At 42.6% G+C, this 25495-nt stretch overlaps 1 protein-coding gene across 3 annotated transcripts in view; it reads left to right on the top strand.

Moving 5' to 3' along the window:
• Positions 1-4368: 4368 nt before the first annotated feature.
• The window catches only part of LOC110501421 (calcium and integrin-binding family member 2), a 59288-nt gene continuing 38161 nt past the window's right edge, over positions 4369-25495 (top strand). For all 3 annotated transcript variants that reach the window (XR_016491137.1, XR_016491138.1, XM_036961240.2), the window contains exon 1: positions 4369-4813. Coding sequence is in view for 1 of the 3 variants with exons in the window: in XM_036961240.2 (XP_036817135.1) it covers positions 4763-4813 (51 nt within the window). In the remaining 2 variants the exon portion in view is untranslated. The remainder of the gene's footprint in view (positions 4814-25495) is intronic.

Below are 25495 nucleotides of genomic sequence, written 5' to 3'. Positions count from 1 at the left end.
GTTAGTTAGATTACTTGTTGGTTATTACTGCATTGTCGGAACTAGAAGCACAAGCATTTCGCTACACTCGCATTAACATCTGCTAACCATGTGTATGTGACAAATAAAATTTGATTTGATTTGAATGATCGGTTGAATAGCATGCATTTAGTTTTATTTGCATTTAAGAGCAGTTGGAGGCCACGGAAGGAGAGTTGTATGGCATTGAAATTCGTCTGGAGGTTAGTTAACACAGTGTCCAAAGAAGGGCAAGAAGTATACAGAATGGTGTCGTCTGCGTAGAGGTGGATTAGAGAATCACTATCAGCAAGAGCGACATCATTGATGTATCCAGAGAAGAGAGTCGGCCCGAGAATTGAACCCCGTGGCACCCCCATAGAGACTGCCAGAGGTCCGGACAACAGGCCCTCCGATTTGACACACTGAGCTCTATCAGAGAAGTAGTTGGTGAACCAGGCGAGGCAATCATTTGAGAAACCAAGGCTTTTGAGTCTGCCAATAAGAATGTGGTGATTGACAGAGTCGAAAGCCTTGGCCAGGTCGATGAATACAGCTGCAGAGCAATGTCTCTTATCGATGGCAGTTATGATATCGTTAAGGACCTTGTTGAGCGTGGCTGAGGTGCACCCATGACCAGCTCGGAAACCAGATTGCATAGCAGAGAAGGTACGATGTGATTCAAAATGGTCAGTAATCTGTTTGTTAATTTGGCTTTCGAAGACCTTAGAGATGCAGGAAAGGATAGATATAGGTCTGTAGCAGTTTGGGTCTAGAGTGTCTCCCCCTTTGAAGAGGGGGATGACCGCGGCAGCTTTCCAATCTTTGGGAATCTCAGACGATACAAAAGAGAGGTTGAACAGGCTAGTAAGAGGGGTTGCAAAAATTTTGGCAGATAATTTAAGAAAGAGAGGGTCCAGATTGTCTAGCCCGGCTGATTTGTAGGGGTCCAGATTTTGCAGTTCTTTCAGAACATCAGCTATCTGGATATGGGCGAAGGAGATATGGTGGGGGCTTGTGCGGGTTGCTGTGGAGGGTGCTGGGCAATTGACCGGGGTAGGGGTAGCCAGGTGTAAAGCATGGCCAGCCGTAGAGAAATACTTATTGAAACAGCGTTTCCTAGCCTCAGAGGAGTGGGTAGCTGGGATAAGGTGCTCTTATTCTCCATGGACTTTACAGTGTCCCAGAACTTTGAGTTTGTACTGCATGATGCAAATTTCTGTTTAAAAATGCTAGCCTTCGCTTTCCTAACTGCCTGTGTATATTGGTTCCTAACTTCCCTGAAAAGTTACATATCACGGGGGCTATTCGATGCTAATGCAGAACGCCACAGGATGTTTTTGTGCTGGGGAAGGGCTGACAGGTCTGGAGTGAACCAAGGGCTATATCTATTTCTGGTTCTACATTTTTTGAATGGGGCATACCTATTTAAGATGGTGAGGAAGACACTTTTAAAGAATAACCAGGCATCCTCTACTGTTGGGATGAGGTCAATGTCGTTCCAGGATGCCCCGGCCAGGTTGATTAGAAAGGCCTGCTCGCAGAAGTGTTTTAGGGAGCATTTGACAGTGATGAGGGGTGGTCGTTTGCTCGCAGACCAATTAGGGATGCAGGAAATGAGTCAGTGATCGCTGAGATCTTGGTTGAAAACAGCAGAGGTGTATTTGGAGGGTGAGTTAGTTAGGATCATATCTATGAGGGTGCCCGTGTTTACGGATTTGGGTTTATATTTGGTAGGTTCATTGATAAATTGTGTGAGATTGAGGGCATCAAGCTTAGAATTTAGGATGACCGGGGTGTTAAGCATGTCCCAGTTTAGGTCACCTAGCAGCACGAGCTCAGAAGATAGATGGGGGGCAATCAAATCACATATGGTGTCGAGGGCACAGCTGGGGGCAGAGGGTGGTCTATAGGAAGCGGCAACGGTGAGAGACTTGTTTCTGGAAAGGTACATTTTTAGAAGTAGAAGCTCAAATTGTTTAGGTACAGACCTGGATAGTAAGACAGAACTCTGCAGGTTATCTATGCAGTAAATTGCAACACCGCCCCCTTTGGCAGTCCCATCTTGTCGGAAAATGTTATAGTTAGGAATGGAAATTTCAACGTTTTTGGTGGTCTTCCTAAGCCAGGATTCAGACACGGCTAGGACATCCGGATTGGTGGAGTGTGCTACGGCAGTGAATAAAACAAACTTAGGGAGGAGGCTTCTAATGTTAACATGCATGAAACCAAGGCTTTTACGGTTGCAGAAGTCAACAAATGAGAGAGCCTGGGGGATGGGAGTGGAGGTAGACACTGCAGGGCCTGGATTAACCTTTACATCACCGGAGGAACAGAGGAGGAGTACGATAAGGGTACGGCTAAAGGCTAACAGAACTGGACGCCTAGTATGTTCAGAACAGAGAGTAAAAGGAGCAGATTTCTGGGCACGGTAGAACATATTCAAGGCATTATGTACAGACAAAGGTATAGTAGGATGTGAATACAGTGGGGGTAAACCTGTGCATATAGTGATAATGAAAGGAATATTGTCTCTAGAAATAGCATTTAAACCAGGTGATGTCACTGCGTGTGTGGGGGGTGGATCTAAATAGTTAGCTGAGGCTTGTTGAGCAGTGTTAGAGGCTCTACAGTGAAATAAAACAATAGTTACAAACCAGAACAGCAATCAACACGGCATGGTGACGTTAGGGAAAGGCATGCGTAGCCGGGTGATCATACAAGTCCAGGGCGTGGCTTCAAGCAGCTAGCGGCATGGGGCTAGCAGGCTAACAGAAAGGCCTTAGAGGGATGACGCGACGGAGAGAAATGCTTATTGAAATGACACATCTGTTGTGCCCCCCTCGTACAGTTACATCAGCGGACGGATCAGCAGGGCTCCGTGTGATAAACCAGGCCAATTGGCAAAATATGTCTAGTGGCCGAAGAAATATGTCCGAAGGGCCTCTTAAGTCAGCAGTCCAATGTGCTTAAGATAGCTAGTAGGCCACAGATTAGCGACTGTGCGTTCAAGGGTCGTTAGCTGCTATAATTCCAGGTGGATTGAAACATTTAAAAAAATAAAGAAAAGATATCATAACAAAAAAAAAATTAAAAATGTAATAAAAATAGGTTCAGAACTTGCGGTAGGAGTCCGAAAATATCGAGAAGAATAAGTCCGACTAGCTCTGGTTTGAGTCACGCTGTACAGACTGGCGAGAGTTGTCCGGGATAAAGGTAGCTGATGACCGCTAGAAAATGATAGCTGACTGCTAGTTAGTGGCTTATGAATGTATTCGATGGGCCTCGTAAGCCAACAGTCCATTGTGCTCTAGACAGCTAGCATTCAGGGGTTGTTTGCTGCGAATTTCGGAAGGTGAGAAGGTTCAGAGCTTGCGATAGGAATCCGGGGATATGGAGAGAAAAAAATAGGTCCGGTATGCTCTGGTTGAATCGCATTGTACAAACTGGCGAGAGCTTTCCGAGCTAAGGTTAGCTGATGACCGTTAGCTGGCTAGTTAGCTGGCTAGTTTATGTTGGAGAGATTCCAGTAAGAGGCAAAGAAAAATACGTTAGAGAAAAAGCAGGTCCACACCACATTGGGTAAGGCGGATTGCAGGAGAGTATTTTGAAGTAAGGGTTTAGAAAAATATAAAAAGATATGCTTAGAAAAATATATAAAACTATATATACATGGGACACGACAAGACGAAGGACAAATACGTCTGACTGCTACGCCATCTTGGATTAAGCCAGTTCCAAACGACGGATCCATAGTGGAATAATGCCATATTTGGATTAGAAAATGTTAAACAAGGTCAGAATGTTGTTGCATAACTTACAAAATAAATACATGTGACAATAAACATCACAAAAAATAGTCAAATCCCTCTGTGGATGTATTAGACTGCATAATAGCATCTGGGGAATGCATAACGGCACTGTAGAGTCTTACTTATGGAGTGTGCACCCATGAAATGGGGTATCAGCCTAGTCAGTGACACCCACAGATTAGAAATGTCAAAACGTTTACACAAATAGCGTCATATCTCTAATTGCAGGATTTCGACTGTGGCAAATCACCTCGTCAGTCAGTCTATTGTGTGTAATGGACTTTTATATTGAAACGGGGTATCAGCCTTTTCAGTGACACCCACAGATTACAATTCCAAAGAGTTTACACAGATATTTCACGCAAATCGTAAATGTTTTTTAAACTTGCATTCTGGAACTAGAAAACGGAGGCTACGAATTAGAATTCTACTAATACATGAGGAAAATATGATTGAGCTTTTCTGCCGCTGAAACAGGAGCCATATTTACGTCTGAGAAAGAAAGGTTTTCTGAATTCCAATGCTTGCGTGGGTGTGATGCAGACGCCCCCTGGTGGTAACTACAGTTCATTATCGGTACGATTCTCTCGTCAGTTGTGGACAGCCGCCTGTGCTGAAACTGAAACTGCCCAAGGCGTCAGCAGATTCTGCTCTTCAGACCTTTTCGGACTTTTGTCTGTCTGTAGGCTACTTCTGCTGCTTCAACAACTGGCTGCACTGAGAATTGTGCTAAGTTTTCTTCTTCCTCTGCGTTTCAATACGTTTACAACATCTCATTGGAATACACCTCCAACTGTTTCCGAGCTTGCCATTCTCTGGACACTGAACATCTATGCGGAGTCATCATTTTTGTTTGACCACGTCGTGTAAATGCCCTAAATGACTAGACTTGAGAAAACGCATAGAAGTTCCAATGTGATGAATCTGTACAAGAGGAAAATTACTAGGCTAAGATGGGTAATAAGCAAACGATATTTACTGATGAACAGCTAGATGCTTACCAGGTAAGAGCCCGTGCGAACATTTATTGTAGTTTGATCATTGCAATGCATCTTTATGTTCAGAAACTCTGCTGTGATCAATAGTGACATTAGCAACCTGTTGTTGTCGCTCCAGAATAATAATTGTCGATCAATGAATGATGTAATAAAAAAAAGAACAATTTATGAAAATGCCTCGTAACACAAAAATGCATTGACTTGCTTACTGCTTATTTTACACAAAAGAAAATAAAGTCCTATTTTCGATTGTGGACAAAAATATTTTGAAAAAATATAGACACGTAGGTCAGCTTCAAATACATATTGTGTTGACACTGCTCAGGTTGACATTTTGCTTCATATTAAAATATATTATACCAGTTAGCTCATTTCTAATGCATAGGGAAAAGCTACCTACCAGTTTTTCCAACCCAGGGTATGTTTTAGATCTGTCGGTCTCCTGCAAGCCTAGATAACTGTCTCTCTCTGTCCACCACGCTAAAAAGCAAAGTCTATCTTATAATGGTAGAGTGGTTACATTTACCAAATGCATGTCAGGTAAATGGCTGTTTTACTCTGTCCATCTCTTTAATAAAGAACACACAACACTTTACTACGATAACTGTCTGCTAGAAGAATAGCTGCGGGAAGTAGTGGTGCTTATGGTGCTGCAGAACCCCCTGAAACATGGGGGGGGGGGGGTGGATGTGTATATACCCCAAAGAAATTCTCACAAAGGTAGAAGCCTTTACTAGTCCTGTAACAGTGGACCAATAAAGTAGTGCACTGGGCCTTTACTAGTCCTGTAACAGCTTAATGATAAAGTAGTGTTCTGGGCCTTTACTAGTCATGTATCAGCTTAATGATAAAGTAGTGTTCTGGGCCTTTACTAGTCCTGTACCAGCGGACCGATATAGTAGTGCTCTGGGCCTTTACTAGTCCTGTATCAGCTTAATGATAAAGTAGTGTTCTGGGCCTTTACTAGTCCTGTATCAGCTTAATGGTAAGTAGTGTTCTGGGCCTTTACTAGTCCTGTACCAGCGGACCGATATAGTAGTGCTCTGGGCCTTTGCTAGTCCTGTACCAGCGGACCGATATAGTAGTGCACTGGGCCTTTGCTAGTCCTGTACCAGCGGACCGATATAGTAGTGTTCTGGGCCTTTACTAGTCCTTTACCAGCGGACCGATATAGTAGTGTTCTGGGCCTTTACTAGTCCTGTATCAGCTTAATGATAAAATAGTGCTCTGGGCCTTTACTAGTCCTGTATCAGCTTAATGATAAAGTAGTGCTCTGGGCCTTTACTAGTCCTGTATCAGCTTAATGATAAAGTTGTTTACTGGGCCTTTACTAGTCCTGTAACAGCTTAATGATAAAGTAGTGCTTTGGGCCTTTACTAGTCCTGTATCAGCTTAATGATATAGTAGTGTTCTGGGCCTTTACTAGTCCTGTAACAGCTTAATGATAAAGTAGTGTTCTGGGCCTTTACTAGTCCTGTACCAGCGGACCGATATAGTAGTGCACTGGGCCTTTGCTAGTCCTGTACCAGCGGACCGATATAGTAGTGTTCTGGGCCTTTACTAGTCCTCTAACAGCTTAATGATAAAGTCGTGTTCTGGGACTTTACTAGTCATGTAACAGCTTAATGATAAAGTAGTGTTCTGGGCCTTTACTAGTCCTCTAACAGCTTAATGATAAAGTCGTGTTCTGGGACTTTACTAGTCCTCTAACAGCTTAATGATATAGTAGTGTTCTGGGCCTTTACTAGTCCTGTATCAGCTTAATGGTAAGTAGTGTTCTGGGCCTTTACTAGTCCTGTATCAGCTTAATGATAAAGTAGTGTTCTGGGCCTTTACTAGTCCTGTAACAGCTTAATGATAAAGTAGTGTTCTGGGCCTTTACTAGTCCTGTAACAGCTTAATGATAAAGTAGTGTTCTGGGCCTTTACTAGTCCTGTAACAGCTTAATGATATAGTAGTGTTCTGGGCCTTTACTAGTCCTGTAACAGCTTAATGATAAAGTAGTGTTCTGGGCCTTTACTAGTCCTGTAACAGCTTAATGATAAAGTAGTGTTCTGGGCCTTTACTAGTCCTGTAACAGCTTAATGATATAGTAGTGTTCTGGGCCTTTACTAGTCCTGTAACAGCTTAATGATAAAGTAGTGTTCTGGGACTTTACTAGTCATGTAACAGCTTAATGGTAAGTAGTGTTCTGGACCTTTACTAGTCCTGTAACAGCTTAATGATAAAGTAGTGCTCTGAGCCTTTACTAGTCCTGTATCAGCTTAATGGTAAGTAGTGTTCTGGGCCTTTACTAGTCCTGTATCAGCTTAATGGTAAGTAGTGTTCTGGGCCTTTACTAGTCCTGTACCAGCTTAATGATAAAGTAGTGTTCTGGGCCTTTACTAGTCCTGTACCAGCTTAATGATATAGTAGTGTTCTGGGCCTTTACTAGTCATGTACCAGCTTAATGATAAAGTAGTGTTCTGGGCCTTTACTAGTCCTGTAACAGCTTAATGATATAGTAGTGCTCTGGGCCTTTACTAGTCCTGTACCAGCTTAATGATAAAGTAGTGCTCTGGGCCTTTACTAGTCCTGTACCAGCGGACCGATATAGTAGTGCACTGGGCCTTTACTAGTCCTGTATCAGCTTAATGGTAAGTAGTGTTCTGGGCCTTTACTAGTCCTGTATCAGCTTAATGATAAAGTAGTGTTCTGGGCCTTTACTAGTCCTGTAACAGCTTAATGATAAAGTAGTGTTCTGGGACTTTACTAGTCATGTAACAGCTTAATGATAAAGTAGTGTTCTGGGCCTTTACTAGTCCTGTACCAGCTTAATGATAAAGTAGTGTTCTGGGCCTTTACTAGTCCTGTAACAGCTTAATGATATAGTAGTGTTCTGGGCCTTTACTAGTCCTGTAACAGCTTAATGATAAAGTAGTGCACTGGGCCTTTACTAGTCCTGTATCAGCTTAATGATAAAGTAGTGTTCTGGGCCTTTACTAGTCCTGTAACAGCTTAATGATAAATTCGTGTTCTGGGCCTTTACTAGTCCTGTAACAGCTTAATGATAAAGTAGTGTTCTGGGCCTTTACTAGTCCTGTACCAGCTTAATGATAAAGTAGTGTTCTGGGCCTTTACTAGTCCTGTATCAGCTTAATGATAAAGTAGTGTTCTGGACCTTTACTAGTCCTGTATCAGCTTAATGATAAAGTCTTCTGTAGGGGTGGCACATTTTTTCTTCATCCCCAAAGACCAGTGAGTTTTTCCAATGGTTCGCAAAGAAGGGCAGCTATTGGTAGATGTGGAAAAAAAGCAGACATTAAATATCCCTTTGAGCATGTTGAAGATATTAAATTACACTTTGGATGGTTATCAATACACCCAGTCACTAAAAGGATACATGCGCCCTTCCTGACTCTGTTTCCGGAGAGGAAGGAAATCGCTCAGGGATTTCACCATGAGGCCAATGGTGACTTTAAAACAGTTATAGTTTAATGGCTGTGATAGGAGACAACTGAGGATGATCGACAACATTGTAGAGACTCAACAATACTAACCTAAAGGACAGAGTGAAAAGAAGGAAGCCTGTACAGATCACAAATATTCCAAAACATGCATCCTGTTTGCAATAATATATAAAGCACTAAAGTAAACCTGCTAAAAATATGGGAAAGAAAATAACTTCACGCCCTGAATACAAAGTGTTATGTTAGTGGCAAATCCAACACAATACAACACATCACTGAGTGCCCCTCCTCATAATTTCAAGAATGGTGGTGGCTGTGTCATGTTGGCTATATCATACTGTACGTAGCCTGTATCATACCGTATGTAGCCTGTATCATACCGTATGTAGCCTGTATCATACCGTATGTAGCCTGTATCATACTGTATGTAGACTATATCATACTGTATGTAGGGCGGCAGCGTAGAGAGTTGGACTAGTAACCGAAAGGTTCCAAGATCGAATCCCCGAGCTGACAAGGTACAAATCTGTTGTTCTGCACCTGAACAAGGCAGTTAACCCAATGTTCTTAGACCGTCATTGAAAATAAGAATTTGTTCTTAACTGACTTGCCTAGTTAAATAAAGGTAACATTTTTTTTTTTTAGCCTATATCATACCGTATGTACCCTATATCATACTGAATGTAGCCTCTATCATACTGTATGTAGCCTATAGAGAATGATACAGGCTACATACACGCTATAGGCTACATACAGTATGATACAGGCTAAATAGAGAATGATACAGGCTACATACACGCTATTTAGCCTGTATCATACTGTATGTAGCCTCTATCATACTGTATGTAGCCTATATCATACCGTATGTAGCCTATATCATACTGTATGTAGCCTATAGCATGTATGTAGCCTGTATCATTCTCTATTTAGCCTATATCATACAGTATGTAGCCTATATCATACAGTATGTAGCCTATATCATACTCTATGTAGCCTATATCATACTATATGTACCCTATATCATACTGTATGTATCCTATAGCATGTATGTAGCCTGTATCATTCTCTATTTAGCCTATATCATACTATATGTAGCCTATATCATACTATATGTAGCCTATAGCATGTATGTAGCCTGTATTGTTCTCTATTTAGCCTATATCATACTATATGTAGCCTATATCATACTGTATGTAGCCTCTATCATACTGTATGTAGCCTCTAGCATACTGTATGTAGCCTATAGCATGTATGTAGCCTGTATCATTCTCTATTTAGCCTATATCATACATTATGTAGCCTATATCATTCAGTATGTAGCCTATATCATACTGTATGTAGCCTATATCATACTATATGTACCCTATATCATACTGTATGTATCCTATAGCATGTATGTAGCCTGTATCATTCTCTATTTAGCCTATATCATACTATATGTAGCCTATATCATACTGTATGTAGCCTCTATCATACTGTATGTAACCTATATCATACTGTATGTAGCCTATAGCATGTATGTGGCCTGTATCATTCTCTATTTATATCATGCTGTATGTAGCCTATATCATGCTGTATGTAGCCTATATCATGCTGTATGTAGCCTATATTATACTGTATGTAGCCTATATCATACTGTATGTAGCCTTCATCATACTGTATGTAGCCTATATTATACTCTATGTAGCCTATATAATACTGTATGTAGCCTATATCATACTGTATGTTGCCTATAGCGTGTTGTATGTAGCCTATAGCATGTATGTAGCCTATATCATACTCTATGTAGCCTATATCATGTATGCAGCCTATATCATGTATGTAGCCTGTATCATACTGTATGTAGCCTTCATTATACTGTATGTAGCCGAAAGCATGTATATTGCCTGTATCACACTGTATGTACACTATATCATACTGTATGTAGCCCATATCATACTTTATGTAACCTATATCATGTAAGTAGCCTATATCATACTGTATGTAGCCTATATTTTATACCGTATGTAGCCTATATCATACTCTATGTAGCCTATATCATACCGTATGTAGCCTATATCATACTGTATGTAGCCTATAGCATGTATGTAGCCTGTATCATTCTCTATTTAGCCTATATCATACAGTATGTAGCCTATATCATACTCTATGTAGCCTATATCATACTATATGTACCCTATATCATACTGTATGTATCCTATAGCATGTATGTAGGCTGTATCATTCTCTATTTCGCCTATATCATACTATATGTAGCCTATATCATACTGTATGTAGCCTCTATCATACTGTATGTAGCCTCTAGCATACTGTATGTAGCCTATAGCATGTATGTAGCCTGTATCATTCTCTATTTAGCCTATATCATACATTATGTAGCCTATATCATTCAGTATGTAGCCTATATCATACTGTATGTAGCCTATATCATACTATATGTACCCTATATCATACTGTATGTATCCTATAGCATGTATGTAGCCTGTATCATTCTCTATTTAGCCTATATCATACTATATGTAGCCTATATCATACTGTATGTAGCCTCTATCATACTGTATGTAGCCTATATCATACTGTATGTAGCCTATAGCATGTATGTGGCCTGTATCATTCTCTATTTATATCATGCTGTATGTAGCCTATATCATGCTGTATGTAGCCTATATTATACTGTATGTAGCCTATATCATACTGTATATAGCCTACATCATACTGTATGTAGCCTTCATCATACTGTATGTAGCCTATATTATACTCTATGTAGCCTATATCATACTGTATGTAGGCTGATGATGATATAGGCTACATATAGTATGATATAGGCTACATACATGCTATAGGCTACATACAACACGCTATAGGCAACATACAGTATGATATAGGATGCAGCCTATATCATGTATGTAGCCTGTATCATACTGTATGTAGCCTTCATCAAACTGTATGTAGCCGAAAGCATGTATATAGCCTGTATCATACTGTATGTACCCTATATCATACTGTATGTAGTCTATATCATACTTCATGTAACCTATATCATGTAAGTAGCCTATATCATACTGTATGTAGCCTATATCATCCTGTATGTATCCTATATTTTATACCCTATGTAGCCTATATCATACTCTATGTAGCCTATATCATATTGTATGTAGCCTATATCATACTGTATGTAGCCGAAAGCATGTATATTGCCTGTATCATACTGTATGTACACTATATCATACTGTATGTAGCCCATATCATACTTTGTGTAACCTATATCATGTAAGTAGCCTATATCATACTGTATGTAGCCTATATCATACTCTATGTAGCCTATATCATGTATGTAGCCTATATCATACTGTATGTAGCCTATATTATACTGTTAATAGCCTATATCATGTATGTAGCCTGTATGTATTATCTAACATCAGGATGATAACATCCCCAAAACATTAGTTATGGTTTTATCTAACGTCAGGTTGATAACATCCCCAAAACATTAGTTATGGTTTTACCCCAAAACATTCCAAAAATGTTTCTGATAACAAATGTTTTTTGTTTTTTAAAATATCTTAAATTAATCATCCTTGGAATGTTCTCCTAATTTCCACCAAAAAAATGGCACAACATCTGTAACAACTTAAAAATCAAATCAAATTCTATTGGTCGGAGACATGCGTGGTTGGAGACGTGTGTGTGGCCCTCAGTCATGGGTGAACAGGGACTACAGGAATGGGCTGAGCACAGACATTCCCAAAACATTCTCATTAGGTTTCCAGGTAAAGAACGGACAAAATGCGAATGTTGTATACAAACATTGAATAATATTCAGCACAACTGGACAGTATTCGTTTTATGAGAACATTTGCCGCAACTTAACAAATGTTCTGAGAACTTTCACAAAACCAATTTTGGTTTGCTGGGGTGCCTGTGTTGTCCATTAACCCTAAGCAGTCTTATTCTGCACAGGTTTACCTGGTGATTCTGGCCTGTTTAATAATGGATGCCAGAGGATTCTGATAGCAGCATGGCTGGAAACCTTACCCTCCTCAGAAGATACCTCATACATACCTCAACATTAACCCTAATCCTAATGTCAGATACCTTAGGTTACACTAACCAAGACCGTCTCTGGTTACTTCTCTGGAAGCTTCTCTTAGCTGCAGTTCTTAACTGTTACCTTGGCATTTCAGCAGTCAGTTCTGATGTCCATGAAATACAGTGAGCTCCAATATTATTGGGACAGTGACACGTGTTGTTGTTCTGGTTCTCTATTCCAACACTTTGGAATTGAAATGATAACTTAACTATGAGGTTAAAGTGCAGACTAATGTTTAAATTATATATTTTTTTCATCCATAGCCATTTGGAAATTACAGCACTTTTTGTACATAGTCCATTCATTTTAGGACAAATTCACAAATTCACTTAAATGTGTATTCACTTAAATTCAAATTCACTTAAATGTGTATTAAAGTAGTAAGAAGTGTAATATTTGGTTATTCTTAGTACACATCTACTTCAAGCTTGTGACTCCAAAAACTTGTTGGATGCATTCGCTGTATGTTTTGGTTGTGTTTCCGATTATTTTGTGCCCAATAGAAATGAATGGTAGATAAAGTATTGTGTTGTCTTGGAGTCGCTGTTATTGTCAATAAGAATATAATATGTTTCTTAACACCTCTACATTCATTGTGATGTTACCATGATTACGGATAATCCTGAATGAATCCTGGATAATGATGAGTGAGAGAGTTACAGATTCACAAATATCATACCCCCAAACAATGCTAACCCACTTGTTATTGTAATGGTGAGAGGTTAGAATGTCTTGGGGGTTATGATATGTGTGTGTCTCTGTGGTAGACCTGTTCCCTTCCCGTCTCTGTGGTAGACCTGTTCCCTTCCCATCTCTCTGTCCTCTTCCCTTCCCATCTCTCTGTCCTCTTCCCTTCCCATCTCTTTGTCCTCTTCCCTTCCCATCTCTCTGTCCTCTTCCCTTCCCATCTCTCTGTCCTCTTCCCTTCCCATCTCTCTGTCCTCTTCCCTTCCCATCTCTCTGTCCTCTTCCCTTCCCATCTCTCTGTCCTCTTCCCTTCCCATCTCTATGTCCTCGTCCCTTCCCATCTCTCTGTCCTCGTCCCTTCCCATCTCTCTGTCCTCGTCCCTTCCCATCTCTCTGTCCTCGTCCCTTCCCATCTCTCTGTCCTCGTCCCTTCCCATCTCTCTGTCCTCGTCCCTTCCCAACTCTCTGTCCTCGTCCCTTCCCAACTCTCTGTCCTCGTCCCTTCCCAACTCTCTGTCCTCGTCCCTTCCCATCTCTCTGTCCTCGTCCCTTCCTCTTTTTCTGTCATGTTCCCATTTAATCTCTCCAGACATTGTTTCATTTTTTTCATTTTTTTTTATTTTGCCTTTATTTAACCAGGTAGGCTAGTTGAGAACAAGTTCTCATTTGCAACTGCGACCTGGCCAAGATAAAGCAAAGCAGTTTGACACATACAACAACACAGAGTTACACATGGAATAAACAAAACATAGTCAATAATACAGTAGAACAAAAGAAAACAAAAAGTCTATATACAGTGAGTGCAAATCAGGTAAGATAAGGTCGTTAAGGCAATAAATAGGCCATCGTGGCGAAGTAATTACAATATAGCAATTAAACACTGGAATGGTAGATGTGCATAAGATGAATGTGCAAGTAGAGATACTGGGGTGCACAGGAGCAAGATAAATAAATACAGTATGGGGATGAGGTAGGTAGATAGATGGGCTGTTTACAGATGGGCTATGTACAGGAGCAGTGATCTGTAAGCTGCTCTGACAGCTGGTGCTTAAAGCTAGTGAGGGAGATATGAGTCTCCAGCTTCAGTGATTTTTACAGTTCGTTCCAGTCATTGGCAGCAGAGAATTGGAAGGGAAGACGACCAAAGGAGGAGTTGGCTTTGGGGGTGACCAGTGAGATATACCTGCTGGAGCACGTGTTACGAGTGGGTGCTGCTATGGTGACCACCTAGCAGAGATTTGTAGATAACCTGTACCCAGTGGGTTTGGCGACGAGTATGAAACGAGGGCCAACCAACGAGAGCATACAGGTCGCAATGGTGGATAGTGTATGGGGCTTTGGTGACAAAACGGATGGCACTGTGATAGACTGCATCCAGTTTGTTGAGTAGAGTGTTGGAGACAATTTTATAGATTATATATAGATCACCGAAGTCAAGGATCTGTAGGATGGTCAGTTTTACGAGGGTATGTTTGGCAGCATGAGTGAAGGATGCTTTGATGCGATATAGGAAGCCAACTATAGATTTAATTTTGGATTGGAGATGCTTAATGTGAGTCTGGAAGGAGAGTTTACAGTCTAACCAGGTATTTGTAGTTGTCCACGTAATCTAAGTCAGAGCCGTCCAGAGTAGTGATGCTGGATGGGCGAGCAGGTGTGGGCAGTGATCGTTTGAATAGCATGCGTTTAGTTTTACTTCCGTTTAAGAGCAGTTGGACGCCACGGAAGGAGAGTTGTATGGCATTGAAGCTCGTCTGGAGGTTAGTACGGAGAAGGTACGGTGGAATACGAAATGGTCGGTAATCAAAATCAAATAAAATGTATTTATAAAGCCCTTCGTACATCAGCTGATATCTCAAAGTGCTGTACAGCCTAAAACCCCAAACAGCAAGCAATGCAGGTGTAGAAGCACGGTGGCTAGGAAAAACTACCTAGGAAGAAACCTAGAGAGGAACCAGGCTATGTGGGGTGGCCAGTCCTCTTCTGGCTGTGCCGGGTGGAGATTATAACAGAACATGGCCAAGATGTTCAAATGTTCATAAATGACCAGCATGGTCAAATAATAATAATCACAGGCAGAACAGTTGAAACTGGAGCAGCAGCACGGCCAGGTGGACTGGGGACAGCAAGGAGTCATCATGCCATGTAGTCCTGAGGCATGTTCCAAGGGCTCAGGTCCTCCGAGAGAGAGAAAGAAAGCGAGAAAGAGATAATTAGAGAGAGCATACTTAATCAGTGACTCAACCCACTCATGTGACGCACCCCTCCTAGGGACGGTATGAAAGAGCCCTAGTAAGCCAGTGACTCAGCCCCTGTAATAGGGTTAGAGGCAGAGAAACCCAGTGGAAAGAGGGGAACCAGCCAGGCAGAGACAGCAAGGGCGGTTCGTTGCTCCAGAGCCTTTCCGTTCACCTTCACACTCCTGGGCCAGACTACACTCAATCATATGACCCACTGAAGAGATGAGTCTTCAGTAAAGACTTAGTTGAGACCGAGTTTGCGTCTCTCACATGGGTAGGCAGACCATTCCATAAAATGGAGCTCTATAGGAGAAAGCCCTGCCTCCAGCTGTTTGCTTAGAAATCCTAGGGACAATTAGGAGGCCTGTGTCTTGTGACCGAAGCGTACGTGTAGGTATGTATGACAGGACCAAATCAGAGAGATAGGTAGGAGCAAGCCCATGTAATGCTTTGTAGGTTAGCAGTAAAACCTTGAAATCAGCCCTTGCCTTGACAGGAAGCCAGTGTAGGGAGGCTAGCACTGGAGTAATATGATATTTTTTTTTTGTTCTAGTCAGGATTTTATTTTAGCAGCTGTATTTAGCACTAACTGAAGTTTATTTAGTGCTTTATCCGGGTAGCCGGATGGTGTAATGGTATAAGAACTGGCCGTCGAGCACGTTCGGAACAGAGAGTAAAAGGAGCAGGTTTCTGGGCATGATAGCATAGATTCAAGGCATATTTTACAGACAAAGGTAAGGTAGGATGTGAGTACATTGGAGGTAAACCTAGGCATTGAGTAATGGTGAGAGCGATATAGACTGTAGAGACGTTTAAACCAGGTGATGTCATCGCGTACGTAGGAGGTGGGACAACATGGTTGGTTAAGGCATATTGAGCAGGGCTAGAGGCTCTACAGTGAAATAAGACAGTAATCACTAACAGGACAGTAATGGATGAGGCATATTGATATTAGAGAGAGGCATGTGTAGCCAAGTGAACATATGGGTCCAGTGAGTGGTTGGGCTGACTGGGGACACGGCGATTCAGACAGTTAGCAGGCCGATACTAACAGTTAGTAGTTAGCAGACTGGGGCTGGCAAGCCAGCAGTTACCAGACACGGTTTGCAAGCAAGCAGTTAGCAGGGGCTAGCAGTTAACAGACCGGGGCTAGCAAGTTAGTCTTTGGGGGACGTCACGATGGGGGTGAGTCTGTCTTTGCCTCTCTGTGCGGTGACGTCGATAGACCAGTCGTGGAATTAGTAGGGTTCCAATTAGCTCTAGGTAGCTAGCAGGCCAGGAAGGTTCGCAGAATGGGTCTTCAGCGGACGTCGCACCTGAGGGGCCTGTTGGAATCCTCGGGCAGATTATGTCGGTTTTCCAGTCGTAGAGGATCATTGAAAATATGAATTTGTTCTTAACTGACTTGCCTAGTTAAATAAAGATGAAAAATGTGTTTTAAATCTACAGTACAGTTAATGGATGGTACAGTACATCTACGGTACAGTAAATCTACGGTACAGTAAATCTACAGTACAGTTCATCTACAGTACAGTACATCTACAGTTCATATACAGTACAGTTCATATACAGTACAGTTCATCTACAGTACAGTTCATCTACAGTACAGTACATCTACAGTACAGTACAGTTCATCTACAGTACAGTTCATCTACAGTACAGTTCATCTACAGTACAGTGCATCTACAGTACAGTGCATCTACAGTACATCAATAGTACAGTACAGTACATCTACAGTACAGTTAATCTGCAGTACAGTTCATCTACAGTACGGTACAGTTCATCTGCAGTACAGTTCATCTGCAGTATAGTTCATCTACAGTACAGTACATCTACAGTACGGTACAGTTCATCTACTGTACAGTTAATCTACAGTACAGTACATCTACAGTACATCTACAGTACAGTTCATATACACTACAGTACAGTTCATCTATAGTACAGTTTATCTACAGTACATCAACAGTACAGTTCATCTACAGTACAGTTAATATACAGTACAGTACAGTTCATCTACAGTACAGTACATCTACAGTACAGTACAGTACATCTACAGTACAGTACATCCACAGTACAGTAGAGTTCATCTACAATACAGTTCATCTACAGTACAGTACATCTACAGTACAGTTCATCTACAGTACAGGACATATACAGTACAGGACATCTACAGTACAGGACATCTACAGTACAGGACATCTACAGTACAGTTTATCTACAGTACATATACAGTACAGTACATCTACATTACAGTTCATCTACAGTACATCTACAGTACAGTACATCTACAGTACATCTACAGTACAGTACATCTACAGTACATCTACAGTACAGTTCATCTACAGTACATCTACAGTACAGTTCATCTACAGTACATCTACAGTACAGTACATCTACAGCACATCTACAGTACAGTTCATCTACAGTACATCTACAGTACAGTACACCTACAGTACATCTACATTACAGTTCATCTACAGTACATCTACAGTACAGTACATCTACAGTACATCTACAGTACAGTACATATACAGTACATCTACAGTACAGTTCATCTACAGTACATCTACAGTACAGTTCATCTACAGTACATATACAGTACACCTACAGTACATCTACATTACAGTTCATCTACAGTACATATACAGTACATCTACAGTACAGTACATCTACAGTACATCTACAGTACAGTACATCTACAGTACAGTTCATCTACAGTACAGTTCATCTACAGTACAGTGCATCTACAGTACAGTGCATCTACAGTACAGTGCATCAATAGTACAGTACAGTACATCTACAGTACAGTTAATCTACAGTACAGTTCATCTACAGTACATCTACAGTACAGTTCATCTACAGTACATCTACAGTACAGTTCATCTACAGTTCATCTACAGTACAGTTCATCTACAGTACAGTTCATCTACAGTTCATCTACAGTACAGTTCATCTACAGTACAGTACATCTACAGTACATCTACAGTACAGTACATCTACAGTACATCTACAGTACAGTTCATCTACAGTACAGTACATCTACAGTTCATCTACAGTACAGTACATCTACAGTACAGTACATCTACAGTTCATCTACAGTACATCTACAGTACAGTTCATCTACAGTACATCTACAGTACAGTACAGGATATCAACAGTACAGTTCATCTACAGTACAGTTCATCTACAGTACAGTTCATATACAGTACAGTACAGTTCATCTACAGTACAGTTCATCTACAGTACAGTACATCTACAGTACAGTTCATATACAGTACATCTACAGTACAGTTCATCCACAGTACAGTACAGTTTATCTACAATACAGTTCATCTACATTAGCGTTCATCTACAGTACCGTACATAGACAGTCTACAGTACAGTACATCTACAGTACAGTACATCTACAGTACAGGACATCTACAGTACAGGACATCTACAGTACAGTTCATATACAGTACATCTACAGTACAGTTCATCCACAGTACAGTACAGTTTATCTACAATACAGTTCATCTACATTACCGTTCATCTACAGTACCGTACATAGACAGTCTACAGTACAGTACATGTACAGTACAGTACATCTACAGTACAGGACATCTACAGTACAGGACATCTACAGTACAGGACATCTACAGTACAGGACATCTACAGTACATCTACAGTACAGGACATCTACAGTACAGGACATCTACAGTACAGTTCACCTACAGTACATCTACAGTACAGTTCATCTACAGTACATATACATTACAGTTCATCTACAGTACATCTACAATACAGTACATCTACAGTACATCTACAGTACAGTTCATCTACAGTAAATCTACAGTACAGTAAATCTACAGTACAGTTCATCTACAGTAAAGTTCATCTACAGTACAGTTCATCTACAGTACATATACAGTACATCTGCCGTACATCTACAGTACAGTACATATCTACAGTACAGTTCATCTACAGTTCATCTACAGTACAGTACATCTACAGTTCATCTACAGTACAGTACATCTACAGTACATCTACAGTACAGTACATATCTACAGTTCATCTACAGTTAATCTACAGTTCATCTACAGTACAGTACATCTACAGTTCATCTACAGTACAGTACATCTACAGTACATCTACAGTACAGTACATCTACAGTTCATCTACAGTACATCTACAGTACAGTAAATCTACAGTACAGTTCATCTACAGTAAAGTTCATCTACAGTACAGTTCATCTACAGTACATATACAGTACATCTGCCGTACATCTACAGTACAGTACATATCTACAGTACAGTTCATCTACAGTTCATCTACAGTACAGTACATCTACAGTTCATCTACAGTACAGTACATCTACAGTACATCTACAGTACAGTACATATCTACAGTTCATCTACAGTTAATCTACAGTTCATCTACAGTACAGTACATCTACAGTTCATCTACAGTACAGTACATCTACAGTACATCTACAGTACAGTACATCTACAGTTCATCTACAGTACATCTACAGTACAGTAAATCTACAGTACAGTTCATCTACAGTAAAGTTAATCTACAGTACAGTTCATCTACAGTACATATACAGTACATCTGCCGTACATCTACAGTACAGTACATATCTACAGTACAGTTCATCTACAGTTCATCTACAGTACAGTACATCTACAGTTCATCTACAGTACAGTACATCTACAGTACATCTACAGTACAGTACATATCTACAGTTCATCTACAGTTAATCTACAGTTCATCTACAGTACAGTACATCTACAGTTCATCTACAGTACAGTACATCTACAGTACATCTACAGTACAGTACATCTACAGTTCATCTACAGTACATCTACAGTACAGTTAATCTACAGTACATCTACAGTACAGTACAGGATATCTACAGTACAGTTCATCTACAGTACAGTTCATCTATGTTGGCCTGGCAGAGCTTTTTGGGGCTGGCAGAGCTTTTTGGGGCTGGCAGAGCTGTGTTGGTCTGGTAGAGCTGTGTTGGTCTGGTAGAGCTGTGTTGGTCTGGTAGAGCCGTGTTGGGCTGGTAGAGCCGTGTTGGGCTGGTAGAGCCGTGTTGGGCTGGTAGAGCCGTGTTGGGCTGGTAGAGCCGTGTTGGTCTGGTAGAGCCGTGTTGGTCTGGTAGAGCCGTGTTGGTAGAGCCGTGTTGGTAGAGCCGTGTTGGTAGAGCTGTGTTGGGCTGGTAGAGCTGTGTTGGTCTGGCAGAACTGTGTTAGCCTGGTAGAGCTGTATTGGCCTGGCAGAGCCGTGTTAGCCTGGTAGAGCTGTGTTTGGTCTGGCAGTACTGTGTTGGCCTGGTAGAGCTGTGTTGGTCTGGCAGAACTGTGTTAGCCTGGCAGAGCTGTGTTGGCCTGGCAGAGCTGTGTTGGCCTGGCAGAGCTGTGTTGGCCTGACAGAGCTGTGTTGGCCTGGCAGAGCTGTGTTGGCCTGGCATAGCCGTGTTGGTCTGGCAGAACTGTGTTGGCCTGGTAGAGCCGTGTTGGCAGAGCTGGCACCATGTGACAGAGAGAAAAGGAAAGGGTGAACAGGTTCAGCCTATTAACAGGTTCAGCCTATTAACTGGATTAGACTATAAACAGGGTCAGACTATGAACTGGGTCAGATTTGAAATTTCTCTGTCTTCAGAAGCTGAGAGACTGACTGTGTTATTCAGGGTGCTGGGAGGCTGCCATTAAGGCTGGCAGAGAGGGAGGATGGCAGGATTGAAGGAGAAGAGAGGGTGGCAGGTTTGAAGGGGTAAGGAGTGGCAGGGTTGAATGAGAAGAGAGGGTGGAATGGGTTTAAGGGGTAGGGAGGGTGAAAGCGCTGAAGGAGAAGAGAGGGTGGAATGGGTTGAAGAAGCATTTCGCTACACTCGCATTAACATCTGCTAACCATGTGTATGTGACAAATACAATTTGATTTGATTTGATTTGATTTGAAGAAGGGAGGGTGGCAGAATTGACGGAACAGGGAGGGAGCAATGGGTTGAAGGGGTAGGGAGGTGTGTGTCTGGACTAGTAGGTGAGGGTGCAGTGTGTCTGGACTAGTAGGTGATGGTGTAGTGTCTGGACTAGTAGGTGATGGTGTAGTGTTTGGATTAGTAGGTGATGGTGTGGTTTCTGGACTAGTAGGTGATGGTGTAGTGTCTGGACTAGTAGGTGATGGTGTAGTGTCTGGACTAGTAGGTGATGGTACAGTGTGTCTGGACTAGTAGGTGATGGTGTAGTGTCTGGACTAGTAGGTGATGGTGTAGTGTCTGGACTAGTAGGTGATGGTGCAGTGTGTTTGGACTAGTAGGTGATGGTACAGTGTGTCTGGACTAGTAGGTGATGGTACAGTGTGTCTGGACTAGTAGGTGATGGTGCAGTGTGTCTGGACTAGTAGATGATGGTGTAGTGTCTGGACTAGTAGGTGATGGTACAGTGTGTTTGGACTGGTAGGTGATGGTGCAGTGTGTCTGGACTAGTAGGTGATGGTGCAGTGTGTCTGGACTAGTAGGTGATGGTGCAGTGTGTCTGGACAGGTAGGTGATGGTGTAGTGTGTCTGGACAGGTAGGTGATGGTACAGTGTGTCTGGACTAGTAGGTGATGGTGTAGTGTCTGGACTAGTAGGTGATGGTGTAGTGTTTGGATTAGTAGGTGATGGTGTGGTTTCTGGACTAGTAGGTGATGGTGTAGTGTCTGGACTAGTAGGTGATGGTACAGTGTGTCTGGACTAGTAGGTGATGGTGTAGTGTCTGGACTAGTAGGTGATGGTGCAGTGTGTTTGGACTAGTAGGTGATGGTACAGTGTGTCTGTACTAGTAGGTGATGGTACAGTGTGTCTGGACTAGTAGGTGATGGTACAGTGTGTCTGGACTAGTAGGTGATGGTACAGTGTGTCTGGACTAGTAGGTGTTGGTACAGTGTGTCTGGACTAGTAGGTGATGGTGCAGTGTGTCTGGACTAGTAGGTGATGGTACAGTGTGTCTGGACTAGTAGGTGATGGTACAGTGTGTCTGGACTAGTAGGTGATGGTGCAGTGTGTCTGGACTAGTAGGTGATGGTGCAGTGTGTCTGGACTAGTAGGTGATGGTGCAGTGTGTCTGGACTAGTAGGTGATGGTACAGTGTGTCTGGACTAGTAGGTGATGGTGCAGTGTGTCTGGACTAGTAGGTGATGGTACAGTGTGTCTGGACTAGTAGGTGATGGTGCAGTGTGTCTGGACTAGTAGGTGATGGTGCAGTGTGTCTGGACTAGTAGGTGATGGTACAGTGTGTCTGGACTAGTAGGTGATGGTACAGTGTGTCTGGACTAGTAGGTGATGGTGCAGTGTGTCTGGACTAGTAGGTGATGGTGCAGTGTGTCTGGACTAGTAGGTGATGGTGTGGTGTCTGGACTAGTAGGTGATGGTGCAGTGTGTCTGGACTAGTAGGTGATGGTGTAGTGTCTGGACTAGTAGGTGATGGTACAGTGTGTCTAGACTAGTAGGTGATGGTGCAGTGTGTCTGGACTAGTAGGTGATGGTGCAGTGTGTCTGGACTAGTAGGTGATGGTGCAGTGTGTCTGGACTAGTAGGTGATGGTACAGTGTGCCTGGACTAGTAGGTGATGGTGCAGTGTGTCTGGACTAGTAGGTGATGGTGCAGTGTGTCTGGACTAGTAGGTGATGGTGCAGTGTGTCTGGACTAGTAGGTGATGGTGCAGTGTGTCTGGACTAGTAGGTGATGGTACAGTGTGTCTGGACTAGTAGGTGATGGTACAGTGTGTCTGGACTAGTAGGTGATGGTACAGTGTGTCTGAACTAGTAGGTGATGGTGCAGTGTGTCTGGACTAGTAGGTGATGGTGTAGTGTTTGGATTAGTAGGTGATGGTGTGGTTTCTGGACTACTAGGTGATGGTGTAGTGTCTGGACTAGTAGGTGATGGTGTAGTGTCTGGACTATTAGGTGATGTTGCAGTGTGTTTAGACTAGTAGGTGATGGTACAGTGTGTCTGGACTAGTAGGTGAGGGTGCAGTGTGTCTGGACTAGTAGGTTATGTTACAGTGTGTCTGGACTAGTAGGTGATGGTGTAGTGTCTGGACTAGTAGGTTATGGTACAGTGTGTCTGGACTAGTAGGTGATGGTACAGTGTGTCTGGACTAGTAGGTGATGGTACAGTGTGTCTGGACTAGTAGGTAATGGTACAGTGTGTCTGGACTAGTAGGTGATGGTGTAGTGTCTGGACTAGTAGGTGATGGTGTAGTGTCTGGATTAGTAGGTGATGGTAGGGTTTCTGGACTAGTAGGTGATGGTACAGTGTGTCTGGACTAGTAGGTGATGGTGTAGTATCTGGACTAGTAGGTGATGGTGCAGTGTTTCTGGACTATTAGGTGATGGTGCAGTGTGTCTGGACTAGTAGGTGATGGTACAGTGTGTCTGGACTAGTAGGTGATGGTGCAGTGTGTCTGGACTAGTAGGTGATGGTACAGTGCGTCTGGACTAGTAGGTGATGGTTTAGTGTCTGGACTATTAGGTGATGGTGCAGTGTGTTTGGACTAGTAGGTGATGGTACATTGTGTCTGGACTAGTAGGTGAGGGTGCAGTGTGTCTGGACTAGTAGGTTATGGTACAGTGTGTCTGGACTAGTAGGTAATGGTACAGTGTGTCTGGACTAGTAGGTACTGGTACAGTTTTTCTGGACTAGTAGGTGATGGTGTAGTGTCTGGACTAGTAGGTGATGGTGTAGTGTCTGGATTAGTAGGTGATGGTAGGGTTTCTGGACTAGTAGGTGATGGTACAGTGTGTCTGGACTAGTAGGTGAGGGTGTAGTATCTGGACTAGTAGGTGATGGTGCAGTGTTTCTGGACTATTAGGTGATGGTGCAGTGTGTCTGGACTAGTAGGTGATGGTACAGTGTGTCTGGACTCGTAGGTGATGGTGCAGTGTGTCTGGACTAGTATGTGATGGTGCAGTGCGTCTGGACTAGTAGACGATGGTGTAGTGTCTGGACTAGTAGGTGATGGTGCAGTGTGTCTGGACTAGTAGGTGATGGTACAGTGTGTCTGGACTAGTAGGTGATGGTACAGTGTGTCTGGAATAGTAGGTAATGGTACAGTGTGTCTGGACTAGTAGGTGATGGTGCAGTGTGTCTGGACTAGTAGGTGATGGTGCAGTGTGTCTGGACTAGTAGGTGATGGTACAGTGTGTCTGGACTAGTAGGTGATGGTACAGTGTGTCTGGACTAGTAGGTGATGGTACAGTGTGTCTGGACTAGTAGGTAATGGTACAGTGTGTCTGGACTAGTAGGTGATGGTACAGTGTGTCTGGACTAGAGGGTGATGGTACAGTGTGTCTGGACTAGTAGGTAATGGTACAGTTTTTCTGGACTAGTAGGTGATGGTGTAGTGTCTGGACTAGTAGGTGATGGTGTAGTGTCTGGATTAGTAGGTGATGGTAGGGTTTCTGGACTAGTAGGTGATGGTACAGTGTGTCTGGACTAGTAGGTGATGGTGTAGTATCTGGACTAGTAGGTGATGGTGCAGTGTTTCTGGACTATTAGGTGATGGTGCAGTGTGTCTGGACTAGTAGGTGATGGTACAGTGTGTCTGGACTCGTAGGTGATGGTGCAGTGTGTCTGGACTAGTATGTGATGGTGCAGTGCGTCTGGACTAGTAGACGATGGTGTAGTGTCTGGACTAGTAGGTGATGGTGCAGTGTGTCTGGACTAGTAGGTGATGGTCTAGTGTGTCTGGACAAGTAGGTGATGGTGCAGTGTGTCTGGACTCGTAGGTGATGGTGCAGTGTGTCTGGACTAGTATGTGATGGTGCAGTGCGTATGGACTAGTAGACGATGGTGTAGTGTCTGGACTAGTAGGTGATGGTGCAGTGTGTCTGGACTAGTAGGTGATGGTGCAGTGTGTCTGGACAAGTAGGTGATGGTGCAGTGTGTCTGGACTAGTAGGTGATGGTACAGTGTGTCTGGACTAGTAGGTGATGGTGCAGGGTGCCTGGACTAGTAGGTGATGGTACATTGTGTCTGGACTAGTAGGTGAGGGTGCAGTGTGTCTGGACTAGTAGGTTATGGTACAGTGTGTCTGGACTAGTAGGTAATGGTACAGTGTGTCTGGACTAGTAGTTGATGGTGCAGTGTGTCTGGACTAGTAGGTGATGGTGCAGTGTGTCTGGACTAGTAGGTAATGGTACAGTGTGTCTGGACTAGTAGGTGATGGTACAGTGTGTCTGGACTAGTAGG

Source organism: Oncorhynchus mykiss, chromosome 2 (assembly GCF_057628025.1).
Source record: "Oncorhynchus mykiss isolate SJ-2025 chromosome 2, ASM5762802v1, whole genome shotgun sequence".
NCBI lineage: Eukaryota > Metazoa > Chordata > Actinopteri > Salmoniformes > Salmonidae > Oncorhynchus > Oncorhynchus mykiss.
Note: the sequence above shows the minus strand (reverse complement) of the source record. Positions and strands in the feature narration are given on the sequence as shown.